At 49.0% G+C, this 20174-nt stretch overlaps 1 protein-coding gene across 1 annotated transcript; it reads left to right on the plus strand.

Moving 5' to 3' along the window:
• The first annotated feature begins 1154 nt into the window (after positions 1 to 1154).
• LOC119394597 (uridine phosphorylase 1-like) lies at positions 1155 to 19069 on the plus strand. The gene is made up of 8 exons (XM_037661916.2): positions 1155 to 1294; positions 12003 to 12150; positions 12837 to 12998; positions 13903 to 14020; positions 14979 to 15049; positions 15795 to 15936; positions 16872 to 17018; positions 18918 to 19069. The coding sequence occupies exons 1-8, from the start codon at positions 1155 to 1157 to the stop codon at positions 19067 to 19069; spliced, it is 1080 nt and encodes a 359-aa protein (XP_037517844.1).
• Positions 19070 to 20174: the final 1105 nt, after the last annotated feature.

The raw sequence follows: 20174 nt of genomic DNA on the forward strand, positions 1-20174 counted from the left end.
GAGAACGGCTCCTAATCCCAGATCGCTCGCATCAGTCTGAACAACGAACGGTCTGGTCAGGTCGGGGAGTCTGAGCTGCGCTGTCTCCGCAATGGCGCTAGACAGTCGGCAAAACGCCTCTTGCTGCTCAGGTCCCCATCGCCAAACTGCAGACTTACCCAAGAGCTTGGTCAAGGGCGCCTGCAGTCGGGCACAGGACGGAATGAAGGAACGGTAAAAGTTAACCATTCCCAAAAAGCGGCGAAGGCCACGTACGTCCTTGGGCACGGGGAAATCGAGGATTGCTCGAAGTTTCTCCCGATCCGGCTCAATGGAGCCTTCGCCCAGCGTAAACCCGAGTAACTGAATACGGGTCTGCGCTAATTGGGCTTTCGCGGGATTTAACGTCATCCCGGCAGCCCGCACCCTCTCGAGCACATCGGCAACATGGGCCAAGTGCTCTTCGAAGGTTCGTGAATAAATCACGATGTCGTCGAGGTAGCACAAGCAGTATGACCACTTTGCTTCCCCGAGGACGCGGTCCATGAGTCTTTGAAACGTCGCAGGAGCGTTGCAAAGACCAAAGGGCATACGAGTGAACTCGAACAACCCTCTGTGGGACGTGAAAGCAGTTTTGCACTGGTCACGCTCACCCATCCGGACCTGTAGGTAACCTTTCGAGGCGTCAAGCGTGGTAAAGTACCGTGCATCACCCAGGTTTCCTACGATGGAGCTTATCGTAGGGAGCGGATAGGCATCCTTACGAGTCACTCCGTTCAGACGGCGATAGTCGACGCACAGGCGATGACTGCCGTCTTTCTTAGGCACCAACACAATTGGAGACGCCCAGGAGCTAGACGAACGGCGAATAATGCCTGTCGATAGCATGTCGTCTAGCAAGCCGTCGATAATCTGCCTTTTGGCGAGACTGACGGGCCTGGGGTTACACTTCAAAGGAAGCGCGTCGCCAGTTTCGATCACGTGGCTGACAAAATCGGTGCAGCCCGGTTGATCGGTGAAGAGCTCATCGTACTGGCGTAAAAGTGACGCCAGACGAGCCTTCTGTGTATCATCCAAATGAGTCGCACAGGCGATCAAAGGATGTGGTGCCTCTTCGTGTCGTGTCGGTCGATCCAAAAGGGGGTTTCGAGCCGACGAGCGCGTACTGCCGGAGTATGACCCCGAAGTATGCGCGCGACACGGTTCGTGCCGTGCCTCTCGTTCCCAAAGGGGACTGTGAAAGGAGGAATGCGTTGAGCAGGGGTATGACCCCGAACTCTCCGCGTGGCACGGTTCCGACGTTTCTGCAGCAAAGGTAACAGTAAGCGCCGGAGGGCTGATGAACGGCTTGAGTTGGGAAAAGGGCCCATCACGATAGCCGCCATTCGCAATGTCCACAACGAACCCGGTCTTCAAAAGAAAGTCCCGACCGAGAATCACAGGAACATTGAGCCCTGGGAGATGAACAAAACGCGCGCGTCTCATTCGATCTCCCCATCTGACAGTCAACCTTGCGGCGCCAGCCGAATGGGCCACGCCTGTCGCAAGAGTGAATGTCGTTCGGCAGTCCTGCAAGCGCACCGAATGCTTCTGCAAGTGGGACAGTACCTGTTCGCCAAACAACGAAGCGCTAGCGCCCGTGTCTAGCAACGCCGAAAATTCACGGCCGGCAATAATGACCGGAATGAACGGCGCGTGCGTACCAGCAAGACAGCTTGCCCTGTACGCAGAGGGGATAAGCAAAGGTTGGGCCGCCCGTGCCTTCACGAACGACCCGCAAATCCGTTTCCCTGCCTCACAGGAGGCCTAGATACGGTGCACTCCCTTGCTATGTGCCCTCTTTCACGGCAGCGAAAACAGCGCACTCCATCTCGGTCTCTATCACGAGACGGAGCAGCCTCGAGCTGCTGTGATCGGCTCGCCACGTTATCAAAGGATACGTCACGACGAGCGTCACCCACACTGCGTTGGGTCGGATGGCGTCCCTTCGTGTGGGTTTCAGGTGGTGCAGCACAGGCTGCCCGCCTTTCGTGCGTGTAGGGATCAAGAGCGCGAGCGCTCAACTCCCACGCGCAGCCACTGGCAGCCGCAAAGGCAGCGCCGTGGGGCTGCTGTTGGGGCACGGCCCCTCGCCATGCGCAGCGCGGCTCAAGGGCCTCGCTGGCTGGCGGCGGCGGGCGATAGGCACGCGCGGCGAGAAGGTCGCCTTGAATGCGCTTTGCCTCGGCGGCCAGCTCCTCCAAATCGCGGAAGCGACCGCCGCGCAGGTACGCCGAAAAGGTCGGATGTGCCTGCCGAATCACCCGTTCGACGCGTTCCTCGTTCGAGGCCCTGGGCTCAGCGATAGAAAAAAAGGTCATCCATCGCGCGTACGTACTCCTGAAGCGACTCATCAGGAGCTTGTGTACGGAGCTCGAGCTCTCGCCGCATCCTACTTTCGTAGTCAGCGGGTAGGAATTCGCGCAGAAAGGCCGCGCGGAACTCCTCGAGGGTTGCTGCTCGGTAACCGGAAAGCCGATACCACCTCGCCGCTGTATCAGTCAGTGCAGCCGGGACGACGCGTCCGAGCACCTCCTGATCGTCCAAACCCATTCCTCTCTGATAACGTGACAGAGAGTCAAGGTAGTCTCGGGCGCTGAGCAAATCCCCGTATCCGCTGTATGTTGGCACAGGCAACATAACAGCGGGGTGGGCGCGTTTCGGAACGGCCGAAAGCGTTTGGACAGCTCCCGAGAGCGCTTGGATCATCTCGACGGCGTTTTGCAGCAGCGTCTGCGTCGCACCTGCTTCACAGGAAGCCGTTGGTGCGTTAGCGGCGCGGTCGAGCGAAGGTGAACAGTCTCCCAGCTCGATCAGTGGTGCGGTTTCAAAAGGACCACCGCCCTGCGCGCCATTCCCAGAGCAAAAGAGGCTCCTAGCGGGATTTGCCTGCTGTCGAACATAATTGCCACTTGGGGCGGCTACCGTCGACAATACAGGCGCCTGCTCAGCGTGCGGTCGAACTGTCGGTTGCACGGCTGACGGCGGGCAAAAGTCGGCAAGGGCCAAAGCCTGCGCCCCGTCAATTCCACAGGGAACCGACTGAAAGCGCTGTGCCGTCGAACTGCCACGCATTTCGAAGGGTACTGCAGCAGTCGAAGGCGCCTGAGCGCGCCGTTCGGGTAGGGCAAAGGGCCCAGTCCGCAACGACGCACCATCTCCAAAGGGAGCTGGCAGGCGCTTTGTGTCGTCCCCACAGGGGGTTGCGACACGTATGGGTGCACAAAGGTGCCCCTCGACAGAGGCACTGGCCTCGTTCTCGTGCAACGCGGCATCCGCCAGAAAAGTCAGCGGACAAAAATCCCGCGAAGCAGACATGTTGCGGCGAGCCCGAGACGCACAGGCGTACTGACTCGCTAAGAGCAGTCAAAAGCTTAATGAGCTTTTGATACCGCGTTGGGCGCCAGTGTAGTGTGCACGTACTTCACAGGAGTACGGCCACTAGCGTGGGTTCGGACTTAGCGAGCCACCGGGCCGCGTCTGCCGTCGCCTCGCGTGAACTAGCGCACCGCTGCACACGCACGTTCGAGCGCAAACAAGGCGCCGAGCGTAACGCGGCAAGTACACAGTACTGCTCTCGAAATCCGCAACACTTTATTGCCTGCGGCAACACCACAAAACGCAGTACAACGCCCGCTCCCAAAGGCGGCGGGAGAAGCAAAATAGGCTTAACCACGCCACGGGCGAAAGTACAACACAAAGGGTGCCGCGAGCACGTCTCCGCGGGCAAAAGGGCTCACGGGGACACGCCGCTGAGAGAAACGTTCCCTCGCGACTATGCTGCGTGCTCTCACGATCAGCGACCAAAAACAGGGCCCGATCGCTCGAGCAAGGGCAAACTCCGCTCGCGTTGGCTTCGATAGGTACGGTTTCGGCGTAGTAAGACCACGCGCGAATGCACCGCACCGCTCTTCGGCCTAGCGTTCGGAAAGGACAACGTAAGGTAAGCGCTCGCCGCTGGCGCAAGGCACCGTTGGCGAACTCCGTCCGAGCGAGCCCAAACAAAGGAGCCGACGGACAGGAAAGAAAATGCGTGCTTACCCTACGAGGTCCAGAGAGGGTCTGACTCCCCCGCCGCCCCCGCCGCGCGCAACGTCTCGCGAGACGCGAGCACGCGAGACTCGAACGTGGCGCCACCGTCGCGATCCGGCGCCGGAGTGAGGGGGTTAACGTCACCCCCGCTCGCCCAGCGCCGTAGGACGGCGGAGGAGGGGAGCGACATGATCGGACATGAGGATGGCAGAAATAGGCGAAAAACCCGCGCAATGGCGACGGGCAAGCCTCAATCCCCACAGCGTTAAAGAGCACTGATGATCAAAATTAATATAAACGGCGTACTTTTTATATTTATGTCGTAGTACTTTGACGCGAAGCCACACCTTTTTTTTTACCTTATCTTGAGCGTTTGTGTTGCGTTGTAATAGATTGACGGAAAGCAGCGGACATTATTCGCGTGATAAAACGTACTTTGGTCCTGTGAAATAACCGGACCTATGTTTCATTACTGTCGTGCAAGTAATCAATCGAAGAAAGTTCTGTGCTGTACAGTTACTTTTGTGTACCGTTACTGGAATAAAAACAAGCGTGTGCGTGTTAAACGCTTCCGTAGCGCTAAAGCGCTGTCAGCCACATAGTTTTCCTCATTAAACTTATCAACTGTCCTACATTGGAGAACTGAATAAGAATTACGGATGAATATTTGAACACACAGTGTACAAAGTGCTATTTGAACTCATCGTGCAGGAATACGGCCTTTCTTTTTGTTGCGGTGTATACAGATAAACAATTAAATACTTAATTCAGTCGCTCTACAGCAGTGCGTAGTCGATAGAACACAAGTTGAACATGTACAAGTAAAACAAGAAAACGTCATCCATTGCGAAAACGCCAACTGTTGCCGAAGGCGAGCAACCCCGATCGTTGGCAGAATGCACTTCTCTCACAAGTAATAGTAACGTTCGGTGCGCTTCGTGCATTAATTCGGGAATGAAGAGCGTACATATTACCAGAAAGCTGCAGTCAACGCAATTTGTTTCCCGGAAATCGGGTCAAATCGTTCACAACGAAGCGCTGTTGTGTGCGTTTGTATGCGCGCCGACAACTGCCTATCCACACTAGCGCGGCGACGGTGCTGCCACCTCTAGCCCGATCTCGCGGCGAATACCATCTGAGCTAACCAGCAGAACGGGAGATTTTTAGGGTGAGGGTGAACACATGGTCACCTCGAAAGAAAGCTGCCCACTTCACGAAAAAAAAGTGACAGTTTCGCCGCATGGGCGAAGCAATGAATGCGATAGCAAGGAACTAATGCTATACGAAGTGAGGCTCGCCAATGGATACTCTCAGTTTGAACAGCGCTTCTGTTGCAAAGCCGGCCGAAGCAGCGAAGGAAACTAGCGTGCTTCAAGTGTCGAGCTGTGACACTTGATAGTTCGCGCTCATCTTCTGTTTGTTCGTTTGGCGGCGTCCCTGAGCTCGAGTGACATTCGTACGCGCCGTAACATGAGCGCGGACATCACGGTGAAAGCGTGAAACATTCCTCTACCCCTCGCCACGAGAAAACCGCGCGAGCAGACAGCGGAACGGCAAGCTTCTCCCACGCGCAAATATAAGAAGAAGCGAGCGAGCTCGCCGACGACTTTTAAATGCGCCCGTCGCCCGTCGGGCTCCTAGCGCCACCTCGCTGGTAATGAAGAAACGCTTATTATCGCCTGCTGTCTCCGAGTCCGTCCTGCGCTAAATGGTGTGTATATAACGCTCGCCGTTAGCTACGTGGAGGATCTGCGTTTCGTGGCGTAGTGGATAGCGCCGCTCGCTGCGGAGCAACAGGTCCCTGGTTCGATTCCGCGCTTCGGAAGCATTTTTTCTGAGTTATTTTTCTTTGGGGCCTTTATATATATATACATACTTATACATATACGGTGCATGACGGCAGCGACGGCGACGGCGACGGCAAAATCCAGCCGAGACTGTCCATATAATTGCTATCGCAATAAAACACGCACCGTTCATATCGTGGTTTTGGGACGTTGAACCCCAACGATCATCGTTTTGGGACTCGAACCTATCAATACTTTACTGGGGTGGTCGCTATACCATCTGAGTTAACCGGGAGACCAGGAGATTTTAGGGCGAGGGGGAATTATTCGCCAACTCGAAGCCGGTGAGCACTCAATTTGGCAAATCAGTTATGCGAAATCCCGCGAGGAAAATAAAGTTCAAGAAATGAAAGAAAAAAATCGTTCATTTGTTTGTAGCGCTGTGGTGGCGCTAAAGCCACTGCTTATAGCTGACGTTTTGGCCGCTTTATTGAGAGCCGTACAAAGGCAGTAACTTTGACGGGCGAATGCTATCAAACTGACAGCATTAAAACAGCGAGACACAAGACAGCGGTAAGCCCAAAGCATTTGCACATACCGGGCCTGTACTGTTCAAGCTGTTCTTCTCCTAGAGGGAACCTGAACGTGTCGCCAGTTGCCGGGAGCGGGCCTCTGTCAAAGACACTCCTATGCCGTTCACCGGGCGCGTAGGCAACCAACGGTGTTCCACCTTGAACGAATCAATCGCAGGATGTCACGCGAAAAACTAGGCAGCGAGAACGCAGTAGACCGTGTGCCATCATGTGTCATTCGCAGCAGCGGACTGAGAGTTGGTGAAACGACTTGCTGACAGCCCCTTCTGTTTTGGTAGTGCGGTATGCGAAGGACCTGGTGTTTTTGAGCAGTTTGGGCGCAGTGCTCTTGCGTGTGCAGTGTACCTCGCAGTGTCGCAGTGTCGAGTATACTTCGGCGACTTTGAGCCAGTTGTCGCAAATCTCGGCGCAGCGGCAGCGTGTTATCTATGCGTATAGTTGCAACGGCTTCACGCACTCCGTGTACGAAACCATTTCCAGCCACTCGATCGTATAACCGAGCGCTTCATATTTTCCAAATGGATGTTTGGAAAGACAAGACGGCCTGCAAAATACAAATGTAAATTTCGGTAAGGAGGGTCAGGTTGTCACCGTGCCGTAGGCAATGTTTAAACTTTGCGCTGCGACGAATACATCTGAAAGAGGGTTAAAGTAATTTTAGCCTGCCCACCCCTTCTGAATAAAAATAATCATTAATTTAAGTTATTTTCATTTTCATCGATATTCTCTTTGCGAATTCGAAGCTATTCAGTTCCTTAATAATGATGATGATGATGTTGATGGTGATGACAATGAGAATGATGATATTCATGATGTGCCTCATGCCCACAATGAAGGATTGTACAGAAAGAGGACGATAGACATAAATGTACAATAATATTAACATTAAATAGACAAAAAAAAGAAAAATGTAGTTAAAGAAAAGAAAGGAGCAAAAGAGAAATAAACATTTATTGAAATATTGATGATTACTACATAATTGATTTCAAAAAAAAGAAGGAGGTTACTATTCAATTACCTCAGTAATATATTGAGTTCCAAATGAAATTGCATATTGCAAGTCGGATATCCCCATGGTTGAAGCCCAGAACCGAAATCGGCAAAGAAATAATAATGGCATGACATTTTTGCAAGACTATATAATTTGACAAAACAGCCTTGGGAAGTGTTTACTTGTATTGAAAATTGTTGACCGAATAAAAAGGAAAGTAATCAGTAGTCTGCAATTCATTATAGAACTGACACAGATGAAATTGTGCCAGGGCAGCCCAGCATGTACAGACAAAAGCTTCACTGCGGCGTCCGAAAACTGTTTTTTTTTTTAACGTAACTCTATGGATATCAGCGTAATGGGCTCCAATAAATATTCCATGTGAACTACAGATGCTGGAAATTAGAATCCCATGATATTGATTATTTTGCACGATGTGCTTTAAGACAGAATTGGGTATTTTTAGGAAGAGACGTGTGCCGAATGAGCCTGCCATTCCATTTAAGTTATAATCCGCAAAGATCCAGCGCCCAAATTAGGTAGAATACCTGTACACGTGGAGGGGCTAAGGAATGGAACGTCCGCAAGTTAATTGAATCTGATGTTTCAGTCTGCGCTTAGTACACGAATAGCGAGTCTGTTATAACAACACGCCAAAAATTTTGATGGAAGCTTGCGCAAGTTATTATTATTCTTGCTACTAAATTGGCCTGAAAAATATGTGTAAAAATCAGGAAAGCGTAGAGAGAGGGACAAGCAAATGTGCAGAGAGGGTATGCAAACCCCTTACATAACCGCATTAATATTTTCTGACTGTATAGAATTTACTCACGCTATGATATTGTTACGTGGTTGTGACGCGGAAAAGGCTGCAGCGAGAGTGAGAAACACGGAACTCTTTATTGGGCCAACTTGTGCCCGGAAAATGAAAAGTCAAGGTACAAGCAATTGACGCTGTACACCGATAGCGATGAGGACAGTCGTCGGCCATCGGGTAATCTGATCAGTGGTAAGGTGCGTCGCCATTTATACATGTGGCATCGAAAGTTCCAGCCTTATCGTTGGTGGCCGCGACAGTTCCAGAATAAGCTGTGCTGTTAGCGTTGTGCGTTCGTGCTTATCAGAACAGTCTTCGACAATCGCGAATGTTCTGAAACACTCCGGCGCGACGCGCGCAAGTCAGTGGTTACACGTGTAACACTTGCATAAAAATAGAAAAGGATGCGCGCGTGGCAATATGTTGATTCGCCGATAGTATATTATAAGTATATGACGAACCCATGCACTTAATACGCAACAGAGGACGTTTGTAGTAACTGTGTCGTCTCATGTGGAAACATGTCAACCCCGTCGACTGCAAGAAGACCAATACAAGATGTGGTATGATAAACTTTATTGAGTCCAAGGGGTCGATCTGAAAAATCAGACCGGTGCGGGCCACTCCCACGTCGGTATACTGCCTACCCTGCAGCTGGCCACTGTCCGAGTGCTTTACAATTCGAAGGTTATTGTCCTTGATAACTGACTGGCCACTAGAACAAGAGAACAAAATGCGAACAAGAAAAAGGAACTGTAGGCAACAATAATTAGCACCATACGCATGTTCAGTAGCTTCCCTACTGAACGTTCCGCATGCCATTCTCATTATATGTTTCCGTAAGATTCTTACGCAAATATATGGCAAATATATTGCAAATATGCGGAAAACATATGGATTCCGTAAAGAAGCATATGGAATTATATGAAAAGCATACGGAAGGTTCTAGTATGGTTGGTTAGTATTGGTGGCAAAAATGTTTTACTTCCTACATATACCCGCGTGCGCCACCCCCTCCGGGCTATTACCTTACAGAAGGGACGGAAAGGGAACTAGTATTATGGATAGGATGCAATTAAAAGTATACACGAGCAGCTGTGTTTCCTAGAGTGTTGTTTTTGCACAATTAAGAACGGGTCACTGGTGTAAATCGTGAGCAAAATGAGCGCCTTAAATGTCACTTTGCCGATTGTTTTCTCCCATTTCTTTCGCGCTGTTATCCTCGAACATGTTTGCAGCCAACGCTTGCGTAGGGAAACTATGGTATCCTCATTAAAATGACGGAAGCAGACCGACAGCGTGTATTAACGCGACAGCGTTAAAGAGCTCGTTTCGCAGAAGTTCCAGTGTGGTTGTTGGCGTAGTTGGTTCTGAGCAAAAAATCAGCGTTCCGTAACCGAAAAATCAAGATGGGCGCAAATAAAATAAAATAAAAATCTTAGGTTCGAGTGGCGATTGAACCAAGGCCCTCTGCGTGGCAAGCAGGTGTTCTACCACAGAGCCACATCATTGCCTGCAATTGCGTCGGTAAAAAATTGCCGAAGTTTGCACTAAACCGCGCAAGACTTGAAACAGCGAAACTGGACGCCGTTGCCTTTCCCGTTCCCTTGTACGTACTCGGGGTGTTCGGCTCGCGGCTGTCGCTTCGCAGCCATTTCTTGGCCTAACTGTTGCCTTCTTCATCTTTAGTGGACCAGTTGTGAGTGGTGGGATTTACCCAATTTCTGTGGCACATACCCGTTTATGACGACCCGGTTATGATGATGATAGTTTTCGCGTAGGCCGCATGATACATACCGTTAGGCCGCACAAATTACGGCTAGCTTAAGCAGCTTCGCTGTTAAACAGCGAAGCTGCTTAAGCTAGCCTACTACATGAATGTCGTGTAGTGGGAGGAGTCTCCTTAACGCATGTAATATCGCGTGGCAGAAGCGTAGAATCGCGCCAGGCGTCAAAACATTCAATTTCGCAACGAGTGGGTGTTTTAAAGACCCACTCATTACAAAGCGCCCAGGCATATTTGATCATCATCAGCAGCAAAAGCATCAGCATTGTGAGCAGCTGCGTATGTTCGCGTGTTGCCTTACGTACGCGTAGTGGGCCCTTCGCTGATCCCCAAAAGGAAGAATTATGGTGCAGTGGGAACTCCGCAACTTTACTTACAGCAGGCATTCTAGGATAGTTTGAAACGGCCAATGTTACGCGCACAGACGTTCGTTCCCTTTCGGCACGGCTGAGGCATCCACCGAGAACTGAAGTCAGGCTAGCACTTGAGAAGGCTATGCGCCGGGGACCCGATTACGCTATCGCGTTCTTCTCTTGAAGGCGAAGCTCAAGCGTCCTTTGAGTTTTCCCAGAAACAATAACATCTGGTATGATGATGATCATATGAAAAGGAAAGTCATGAGGTGCCCCAAAAGCGCTTACAATTAACAATATGTGTGTTCAACCTGTATCAGCAGTCTGCGACTGTTTTCTTTGTAGCATTCATTGTCTTGATATTTCTGTAAGCAATACTACCCCCATCCCACACTGCTTGTTTTATTATTGTACAGGACAGTGCTTAGCCAGTCCGCTGTTGTGGGTATGTGTCAGTGTCTGGAATAATCATCTTCCATCCAGTACGTGCGCGGCAGAACAAGAAGCAAGCAAGGAAGCAATGGCTGCGAAGAGTGACCCGAAATCGTGCGTATTTCAGATGAGAGACTTGAATATCGGTAACACATTAGACTCGCACGCGTACTGCCACTTAATTGGATCAAGCGAAGTGATTTAGGGTAGTTCACACAAACAACGGGTTCTAGGAACAGCCACAGTCGTAGTAGCAGGTCAGGTGTTAGTCTTAAACGATACTGTCAGCGGCTCTAGCGTGGAAGTACTGTAGAGCTCGACTGATCCGCACCTCAAAAAAGCTCCTTTTGAATAATTATTTCATGAACGATCCCCCTTCTTTACCTTTAAGCGACTAAACGTACAAAAACTTAATATTTCGAGTCATGGTTAAGCTGCATGAAGCAAGCTGCATGAAGGGGCTGCCCACATTTGAAAAAATCAGATCATATGCTCCGCTGACCTTGGCCCGAGCTGAGCGCTGGCTAGTAGATTTATTTGCTTCTTTTTTCGTGCTTCGCCGAAGAACACGTATCACATGTGCTTATTATCAGTGAAAAATTATAACGTGGGTTTCGAGTATAAGCCACACGGTATTACATTTATTGTCACTGAAAATGTGTCACGTCTGGCTTGTAAATATTTTTAAGGCGAAAGCACGAGGTGCCTCATCAAACGTGCAAATTGACCGTCGGCGTCAGCACAAGTGATGCAAAAAATTATCAGCATGTGACGACGACCCCATATGATGTCATCATGAGATCATGACGCCACATGATGACGTCATCACTTGATAACGCGTCGTTTGGTTAAAGGTGGGCCGATCCCTGAGGCACTGCAAAACCCTGTGAGGCGCAGAAATCTTGCAGTGTCTGCAATCACGGAGGCAGTGCAAAACCACGTAAGGTGCAGAAAGCTTTCTGAGGGCGGATCAGTACAGTCGACTGAGATGAAGAAGAAGATGGCTTTCGCCTTCGAGTCGTGTTAGGCGAGTGCGTAAGGAATCGTGAGAATTTTTGTTTTCCACGCCTGCACGTCTTTCACTCCTCTCTTCGACGGTTTACAACAATTATGCAGAAAAGATGCGAGAAGGGGAGGACCTAGAAGCGTAGAGCCGTTATATTAGAATAACTGTCTGGGCGCCTGCGTCGCAGGCCTCAGAAGAAGAGCAGCGACCAGAACGCGGGCAACATTGTGAAGCTGCAAAACCCCCACCTGAAGGACATCAAAGTGGACAACCTGTACCACCTGGCGCTGTCCACGGCCACACACCAGCTGAAGGAGATGTTCGGCGACATCAAGGTACAAACTTGGATTGGAGATACCATGGTTCTCGTGACACCACATTGCCGGTAAATGTAAACGGTGCTGACATGTATTGTTCAGGTAAGCGAACTGGTAGTACTGCACGTGAAAGTTTCGCAGAGCTAGAAACTGCAGTGAAGAAATTTTTCGCGGCCATTAATTCTTACTGGTCTTTGAAACCTCAACGCCGAGAAGAAGAATTTTTATTGCTTAAAGCGAACGTTTGCTTTATTCCAAGACATTAGTCGAAGATGGAAGGGGTTTATGTGTACGTGCAACGGGATATATAACATAGAGCAGGCAGCGCTAAAAATACGCAGACACAAGCCAGGAACATAAACACGAGACGAACCTACCGAGGAGCAACCTGCTCTATGATGCATTCTTACAAACTAGCCCAGATTTCCGTTCTCGTAAGAGATATATACCAGAGGTCACAAAGACCGTAATTTTCACGTTTTATTCCATGCTCATGCAGTGTACACCGGTTGATTTCGAATGTAATGACTATTGCAACTCGTTTTTGTGCCTGTATCGATTACGTTAAGTGTAATGGCGCTTCGCATAATGGTAGTTCCGCATGAGCATATCATTTGTGGCGTACTTTCGTATTATCACATTGCAGCTGCATAGAAGCCGTGAAACATTTTCTATAAAGCGCGCGAAATAATTCATGTTCGCAGTTTGTGTGCATGGGCGGCACGACGTCACGGATGCACCGCTTCGCCCAGTTCATCAAGACGGGCCTCGACATCAATTTGCCGACGGGCGCTGAACTTTACGACATCAGCGAAGCCTCGCACCGCTACTGCATGTACAAAATCGGACCTGTGCTCTCTGTCAGCGTGAGTGCCAAACTCCCTCTCCCCGCCACACCAGTCACTACTGCAGGGACGGTGTTGTGTATTAACATTCGCGTCACCCGAGGAATGCACAAAATGCGACTCGAAGCAGTTACTAGATTAAAACACTCGCGGGAGGCGTTTTTTGCGCAATGACTAGGGCGAGTGTACTGAATCAGTGGTTGCAGAAGAACCGACATATGGACGAGTTAGTATTGGTTGAACAAAGGACAGCGCTGTCCTGTTGCTTCCTGATTCGTGTCTTCGTCTTTGCGCTATCACATCAAGATGTTCGAGCAATAGTTATTAAAATATCAATCAATCAATCAATCAATCAATCAATCAATCAATCAATCAATCAATCAATCAATCAATCAATCAATCAATCAATCAATCAATCAATCAATCAATCAATCGCTATGTCCTATCAATTCTGTTGACATCTGTTGTTACGCTGCTATAGACTTAAAGAGAAGGTGGTCAACCGGGAAAGTGCATCGATTTACAAATAGCAGATAACGTCACAGGACTGGGCGCTCACCGAGGCTTCGCTAAGTAGCTGCCCGCGGTGGCTCCGTCCTTTTCGCTTGACTTTATATCTTGTCGCGATTTGCCCTTAATAGTCAGATGAGTGCATTTCATTCGGATACCTGCATATTTTTCTTGGACGGTAAATATCGAAATGTGTGCTAGAAGATGCCGTAGAATGTGACGTAAAAGGACGTCACTGACGCGACCGCCAGTACGGACGAGAAGCCTAAGAAGGGGTGACCCCACATTCTGAACTAATGAGCAGCTTTTTACCACCTGTAAGGTACACAGGTCTACTTCGAAGGGTAACCCAGCCCTCTTATGCAGTTTAGTGCCTCTCTGCAGTGCCTATTTATTATATTGGTCTTCTATGCAGCACGGGATGGGCTCTCCTTCTCTCTCCATCGTGATGCACGAGCTGTTGAAGCTGCTGCATTACTCCCATTGCACCCCGGACGTCGTCATGCTGCGCCTTGGAACTTGCGGAGGCATTGGTACGGTTCTCAGTGTGTCCCGCTCGCGCTACGTAAAGGACGCCGTCGAAACAACTTTTTGACCACAATACCGCGAAGAGGTTGAGTAAAAAGATGAAGAGCCATTCGACTCTGGGAAAGTGGATGACGAGCGAAGCTGTTTAGCACACGTTACAGAGGTGACATAGAACTTCGAACCTTAGCCGCTCACAAACCCCGCAACTAAGTCCGAAATGTCTGTCCAGAAATACCATTTTGAATGTAGCGTATGCTCCTTCAAGGTCTTTCCATTTTCTGGCCGCGACACGCGTCGTCTTGTCTGGCTTGCCGCGCTTGCTTCGCGTTCCTTGCACGATATTAATGTGCGTTTGCCGCCCGTGTGTTCCATACTTCATCTTTAGTGGCCCAGTCGTGAGTAGTGGAGTTTGCCCTGTTTCTGTGGCACGTACGTTTTTGCCCGCGAACGACGGACAAAGGACGAACACACTCTAGCTTTCTAGCTTTTTATTGTGTAGCTTCGCTGCAAAATAAAGATAAAGGTGCGTGCGATCAAGTGAAGGTATATTGTTGTGGTACGTGGTAAGTTTCACGATATGTCGCGAAATACGGCTAGGTGTACGATATTTCGCGGAGAAACTTGCAGGTACTGACTGTCGTGCTAACAGTCTAAATATTATTTCATGGGGACAAACTTGTAATGTCATTGTACTTGGATAGCTGCAAGAAATATCGATGCCAATAAGCACCTAACCGTACGAGTATAGGTGCCGACTTCGGCCGAAGTATAAGGCTTTGTTTATGAGAGCATAAAAACAACGCCAGCGTGAGTAATTACACAGCCCCAAATGTATACGGAGGACGAATAAAATCTGTTGCTCATTACTTTTAGTAAGCATTGCTGTGTCCGCAATTTGAATGCTCGCGGACAAGTTGCTGGACACTCTCGAGGATTATGATTCCATGCTGCTAAATGTTCCAGGGGTTCCCCCTGGATCGGTCATCGTGAGCACAGCCGTCATGAACGGCCTGCTACAAGAGGAACTGGAAGTCGTGAGCACCTCTCGTTTTCTTCTCGCTTTGTTGCTTTCATCCAACCTCACTGACGTGCACACACAGTCATAGGTGTGCGCAGAATTCCCCATGGGGGGGGGGGGGCAAAGTTTAATCCCCCCTCCTCCATGTTGGTCTAGTGCAAAAGCAAACATGCTTCACAATGGATGAAAAACATGAAAATCAAAACGACGATGTGCTTCTCATAGTGGCCTGCCTTTCAAGCACTTCCGGTCGAGCACTTACTTCGGATTTTCTGAACATTCAGAAAAAAGCCGTCTAAAAAGTAACACTGACACCAAATCGATTATTCGCGTGAAAGTTAAGAGTTATGTCGGATAAATACGATATCGGAGTCTAACTTTACTAAACATAAGGACCAGCTGTCAGGACAACTAATGAAAATTAATTGAATGAGTTCATATGAAAAAGCCGACGGTTCGCTTGTGAACAGCTCATATAGTTGCATCACGCGGCGGAGCACACCTCAACCACAAGCTTCTTTCTACGTGGTCTCTGAGATCCGTTTCGGCAGCACGATGGATCACGATGTCAAATCAATAAATAGACGAGGGCACACGGACGCCGACGTGCGAGTACTACTACCGCACACATAGGTCATGTATTAGGGTCGCCTCCAAGCTATTTGTATGCAACTTAGACCTCTTCCCGTAGCATTAACTACTGCTCGTGACTATGCAGCATCTTGTGTGTACATTTTACAGTGGTTTTCCGTGCATTTCAGTTCATTCTGGGAGAGTGCGTGAGGCGTCCCTGCGTTCTGGACGGTGATCTGGTACGCGAGCTTGTGGACGTGGGCAACCGTTTCTTGCCCGCTGTGCAAATCGTGCGCGGCAAGACGCTGTCCACCGATGACTTTTACGAAGGTAAGCGCTTTAACTTCAGATCACAACGTATCTTCGCACGTCGTGCAGTGTCCACCATATTTCCCTAAGCACCTCAATTGTTCGAACATCTTTTTCTATTTCGCGAGAGAAATGTGCCTTATAGTATAACGTTTAATAAAGACCTTGTTAAATGAAAACACAGGCTAGTTCCTGAATACTAAATAGGTGTTTAACCCAAGTTTGCACGACATTGTACACGATAGCATGACTGGCTCATTGCGGATAAAAGCTGCGGAGTTAATGGTATCGCCTCCGTCATGCTATGTACTATATAAGCACATTGTGAGTGTTGTTGTGCTTAACGTCCCGAAACTGCTTAGTGGATTACTAGGGACGACGTTGTGAACGCTGCGGAATAACTTAGCGCGCGTTCGGTTAATAACGTGCCGCGCAATTAATGGCATACGAGATTTTTTTCTTTTTTCAGTTTGTCCTCATTTGAATACGGTCACTGCGTCTGAGATCGTATCTAAAAGAGCACGCTAAGAAAACCAACGCCACATCCGAGCACACGGAGAAAAAAACAATGCAGATAACGCAACATGCCAGAGCACTGATTTCCGGGGAGATCCATCTTTCTGTATATAAGCAGTGATTCGTCAAGAAGCGATGTTTTCTAGAAAGAATAGGGTCACGTAGTTGTCCCAAGTAAACTACACACGCACTAATGGTGTTTCTTGGCTAACGCTTACGCTTGGCCTCCTACCACGGCTTTCCTATACGGACACACATGTTTCTTATAAAGTTTGTTGAACACCCAAGCTAGTGTTGTTTCTACATTGATTCTTGTCGCATGGTTGGCCGCAGTCCGCACAAATTAGGCCTGTCCATCGTCGAAGGAAAGAAACGCCATATTTGCGCGCGTGTTGATCGATGTCCGCGTCGCAAAAACAGCCCGCTTTCTGTGGCCGCAGGTCAAGGCCGACTGGACGGTGCGTTTTGCACTTACACGGAGAAGGCCAAGCGCCAGTTCATGGAGAAGCTCCGGTCTATGGGCGTGCGCAACATCGAGATGGAGGCTTCCCAGTTCGCCGCCATGTGTCACTTCGCCGGCCTCAAAGGTCGGTGCACCGTGTACATACATACATACATACATACATACATACATACATACATACATACATACATACATACATACATACATACATACATACATACATACATACATACATACATACTATCGTGAGCAATGTGAGCCCGAACGCGCGAGCGCGTGGCAAATAGCCTCGAAACCTGCATCGGCTGATTCGCAGCGGCCAGTGCCGGAAACAAAGTGGAAAGGGCGCCGCGCTTCCGCTAGCTGTTGACACTCCCGCCTCAATACCGTTGCTGCAAAAACGGCAGCTTATAACGTGTCACTTACCGCTAGCGGTGATACGAATTCACACCAACGCGCACAGCCACACCCAATGACCCATCAGCTATGTAGCTCCTGAGATATCGGCGGTGACGTAGCCTGCCGTGATGCACAGGCCATGCTTATATCTAGGTGGTGTTGGCTGAGCATATTGATACGCCTCTTTAATGTTTTTCGTGCAATATTTTTTTTTGCGTTTTCATTGCTAGCAGCCGATAGCACGCAGTCAGCTGCCGTTTCGCACCAACGCTACCGAAGCGGGTGTGCCAACAGTCAGCGAAAGAGCGCCCCTGTTTTCCCCTCCGGTTTACGGCAGCACCATCCACGTATCGCGCTATCTCGGTTTTGAGACTATCCGCCACGCGCTCGCGTGTTCGAACTCATATTGCTCACGACAGTACATACATACATACATACATACATACATACATACATACATACATACATACATACATACATACATACATACATACATACATACATACATACATACATACATACATACATACATACATACATACATGAAGCATTCTCTATCTGCAAAAATGGCGACACGTGTGTTAGCGCACCGTCTATTGCGTTGCTCAAATGCGAGTTGACTTACTTGAATAATACCTAATGACGATGCAAGCTTGTAGTCTTTTTGTCATGTGCATAGGTTGCGCGCGCATATTTTGTTATTTTTCTTCTCTTTTTCCGTTTTGCTTGAATAAAGCACTCAGTTCTAAGTCAACGCTCGAGGTGTTAAGTCTTCTTCTGTGTCTTCCGTCTTCTGCGCTGTTCCAAAATGAACCCGAACGAACTAGCCCAACTCTCCCTTTTGATACATATATACATACCCATACCGTACCGATTTCTGCTCGTGCTTCCGTGGTCCGTATGCAGCAGAAATCGCTGTCTGCGCCGCCTAGTCGCGAGCCGTCTGCTGTTGAGAGCATTGCTTTGACAGAATAGCTGTCGAGAGCATTGCTCTGACGGAATTTGTCAGAGAAATGCTCTCCACAGCGGACGGCTCGCCAGCGCAAACGGCAAAGGTATACGGATGGCAATGGTCCGTATACTTTTGTTCACGGGTGTAACTACAGTCAAACCAGTAAACGAAGAAACGAAGAGACAAATGCTTCGCAATGTGCTTGTAAAGGACGATAGTGCGGTGTTCGTTATACGTGGTAATAGCCAGAAACCTTGCTTTCATGTACTTTCCGTCAGTAGAGTGTTCCTTTCAGTGTACTTATGATAAGTACCATCGAGTCGCTGTGGACTGCCGGTGATACCACGAGTATGTCAGCACAATCGAGGTCTATTTAATACAAGCTTTAAAGCTCACTAGGGTGCATCTTAAAAAAAATCCGAACTCTAATTGTTTGCAGGTACGTGCAAGCAATGTAGTAATGAAATACTAAAAAAAACGCAAATGGCTGCTTGCGCCGTAGATATCTTTTTCCTTTCCAAAAGCTTCGTCTCATTCCCCAGTAACACACTGTGGATGCATAGTACTTTGAGGAAGCCTTATGTTTAGGAAATGAGATTGAATGTGTTATACGCGAAGGCGTCTGCATTATTTATGACCTCAGCGCCTAGCGCGCGTGCGCCGCTTGTGCAGGAGGCGTGGTTTGCGTATCGCTCCTGGACCGTCTTGAAGGAGACCAGGTAGACGTGCCCGACTCCGAGATGATCGAGTGGCAAGAGCGGCCGCAGGAGCTCGCCCTCCAGTTCATCCGCAACAGGCTGGGCCTGCCTCCGAAGTCAAATTAGTACATGGTCTGAGCCGTCCGCGATGCGCCTGCAGGAGACTCCCACGGAAGGCGTGCGCCGTCAATTGACAGACACCGACTTCAGCGCATGGCTTCTCAGTAGATGCGACAGAAGCTCAATCGGAAATATGAGGACAGTGGGTCATCACGTCTCCTTCGATGACACTGACCCCGTTTAGTATACTATCATGTGTCACAGTTTCAGTTGCTTCTTTACAAATCGTATCCCAACAGTCTAGGCTTACGTGTAAGGTATATTTAAAGGTACGGGCGGAAAAGCAGCATGAATGGAAAGCAAATGACTGCTGCTGTTTTTCTGTTCATACTTCTACAATGTGTTGCACTAACTGTCCCAACACACCACCATCCTTTGTAAGGGTCTGTCGGGATTACCAGTGCCTTTGCTTTTAGTACATGAGCGAAGCGAAGCGCTCGCTTGTGGTGGGATCATAGCAATAAATCTTTAGCTTGCCTTGCGTTACACGTATAGGCTTACTTGTTGTCGAATGATAAAATGCATTGCTGATGGTGATCGAACACGCGCGCCTCAGATATCATATTATTGTGTAAAACCCGATAATTAAATCAAATTTTATCGAACACAGGATAGGCGCTGATGCCCTGGGTGAAATTGATGTGGATGATGAGGAATGAGAGCTCCAAGAATAATTTCAAGCGCACGCCGAAGTAAGCGAAGCAGTTATTGCAAAAATAAAAGGTTACCAGAGTAATATTTGCTTCGTAAAAAATGTCAAATCGAGTACGTATTTCCTTAGGCACTGACCAAGAAATCAATATTTAACAAAAAATTCACATAAAATTAGCACTGGCGTCCAAAAGTTACGAAAATGAAAAACGTGCTCATGTTGCCCAATTCAAACCTCGTCTGCCGCAAAGTGAACGGGAGGGGTCTCTTTATAGATATGCGAGGGCTTTGACAAATGACCGAGTCGCTTCTTACTTAAAAAAAAAAGGAACGGTATAAAGGGACATGGGACGCCGTGGTTGCGAGTCACAATAGAGCCAGAGGTCATAGTCTGGGCAGTGCTTGATGCGTGGCTATGGTGCCATAGCAAAGCCCTTCTGAAAGCACAAGAACATGTATG

The sequence above is a fragment of the Rhipicephalus sanguineus genome, chromosome 5, assembly GCF_013339695.2.
Source record: "Rhipicephalus sanguineus isolate Rsan-2018 chromosome 5, BIME_Rsan_1.4, whole genome shotgun sequence".
Lineage (NCBI taxonomy): Eukaryota > Metazoa > Arthropoda > Arachnida > Ixodida > Ixodidae > Rhipicephalus > Rhipicephalus sanguineus.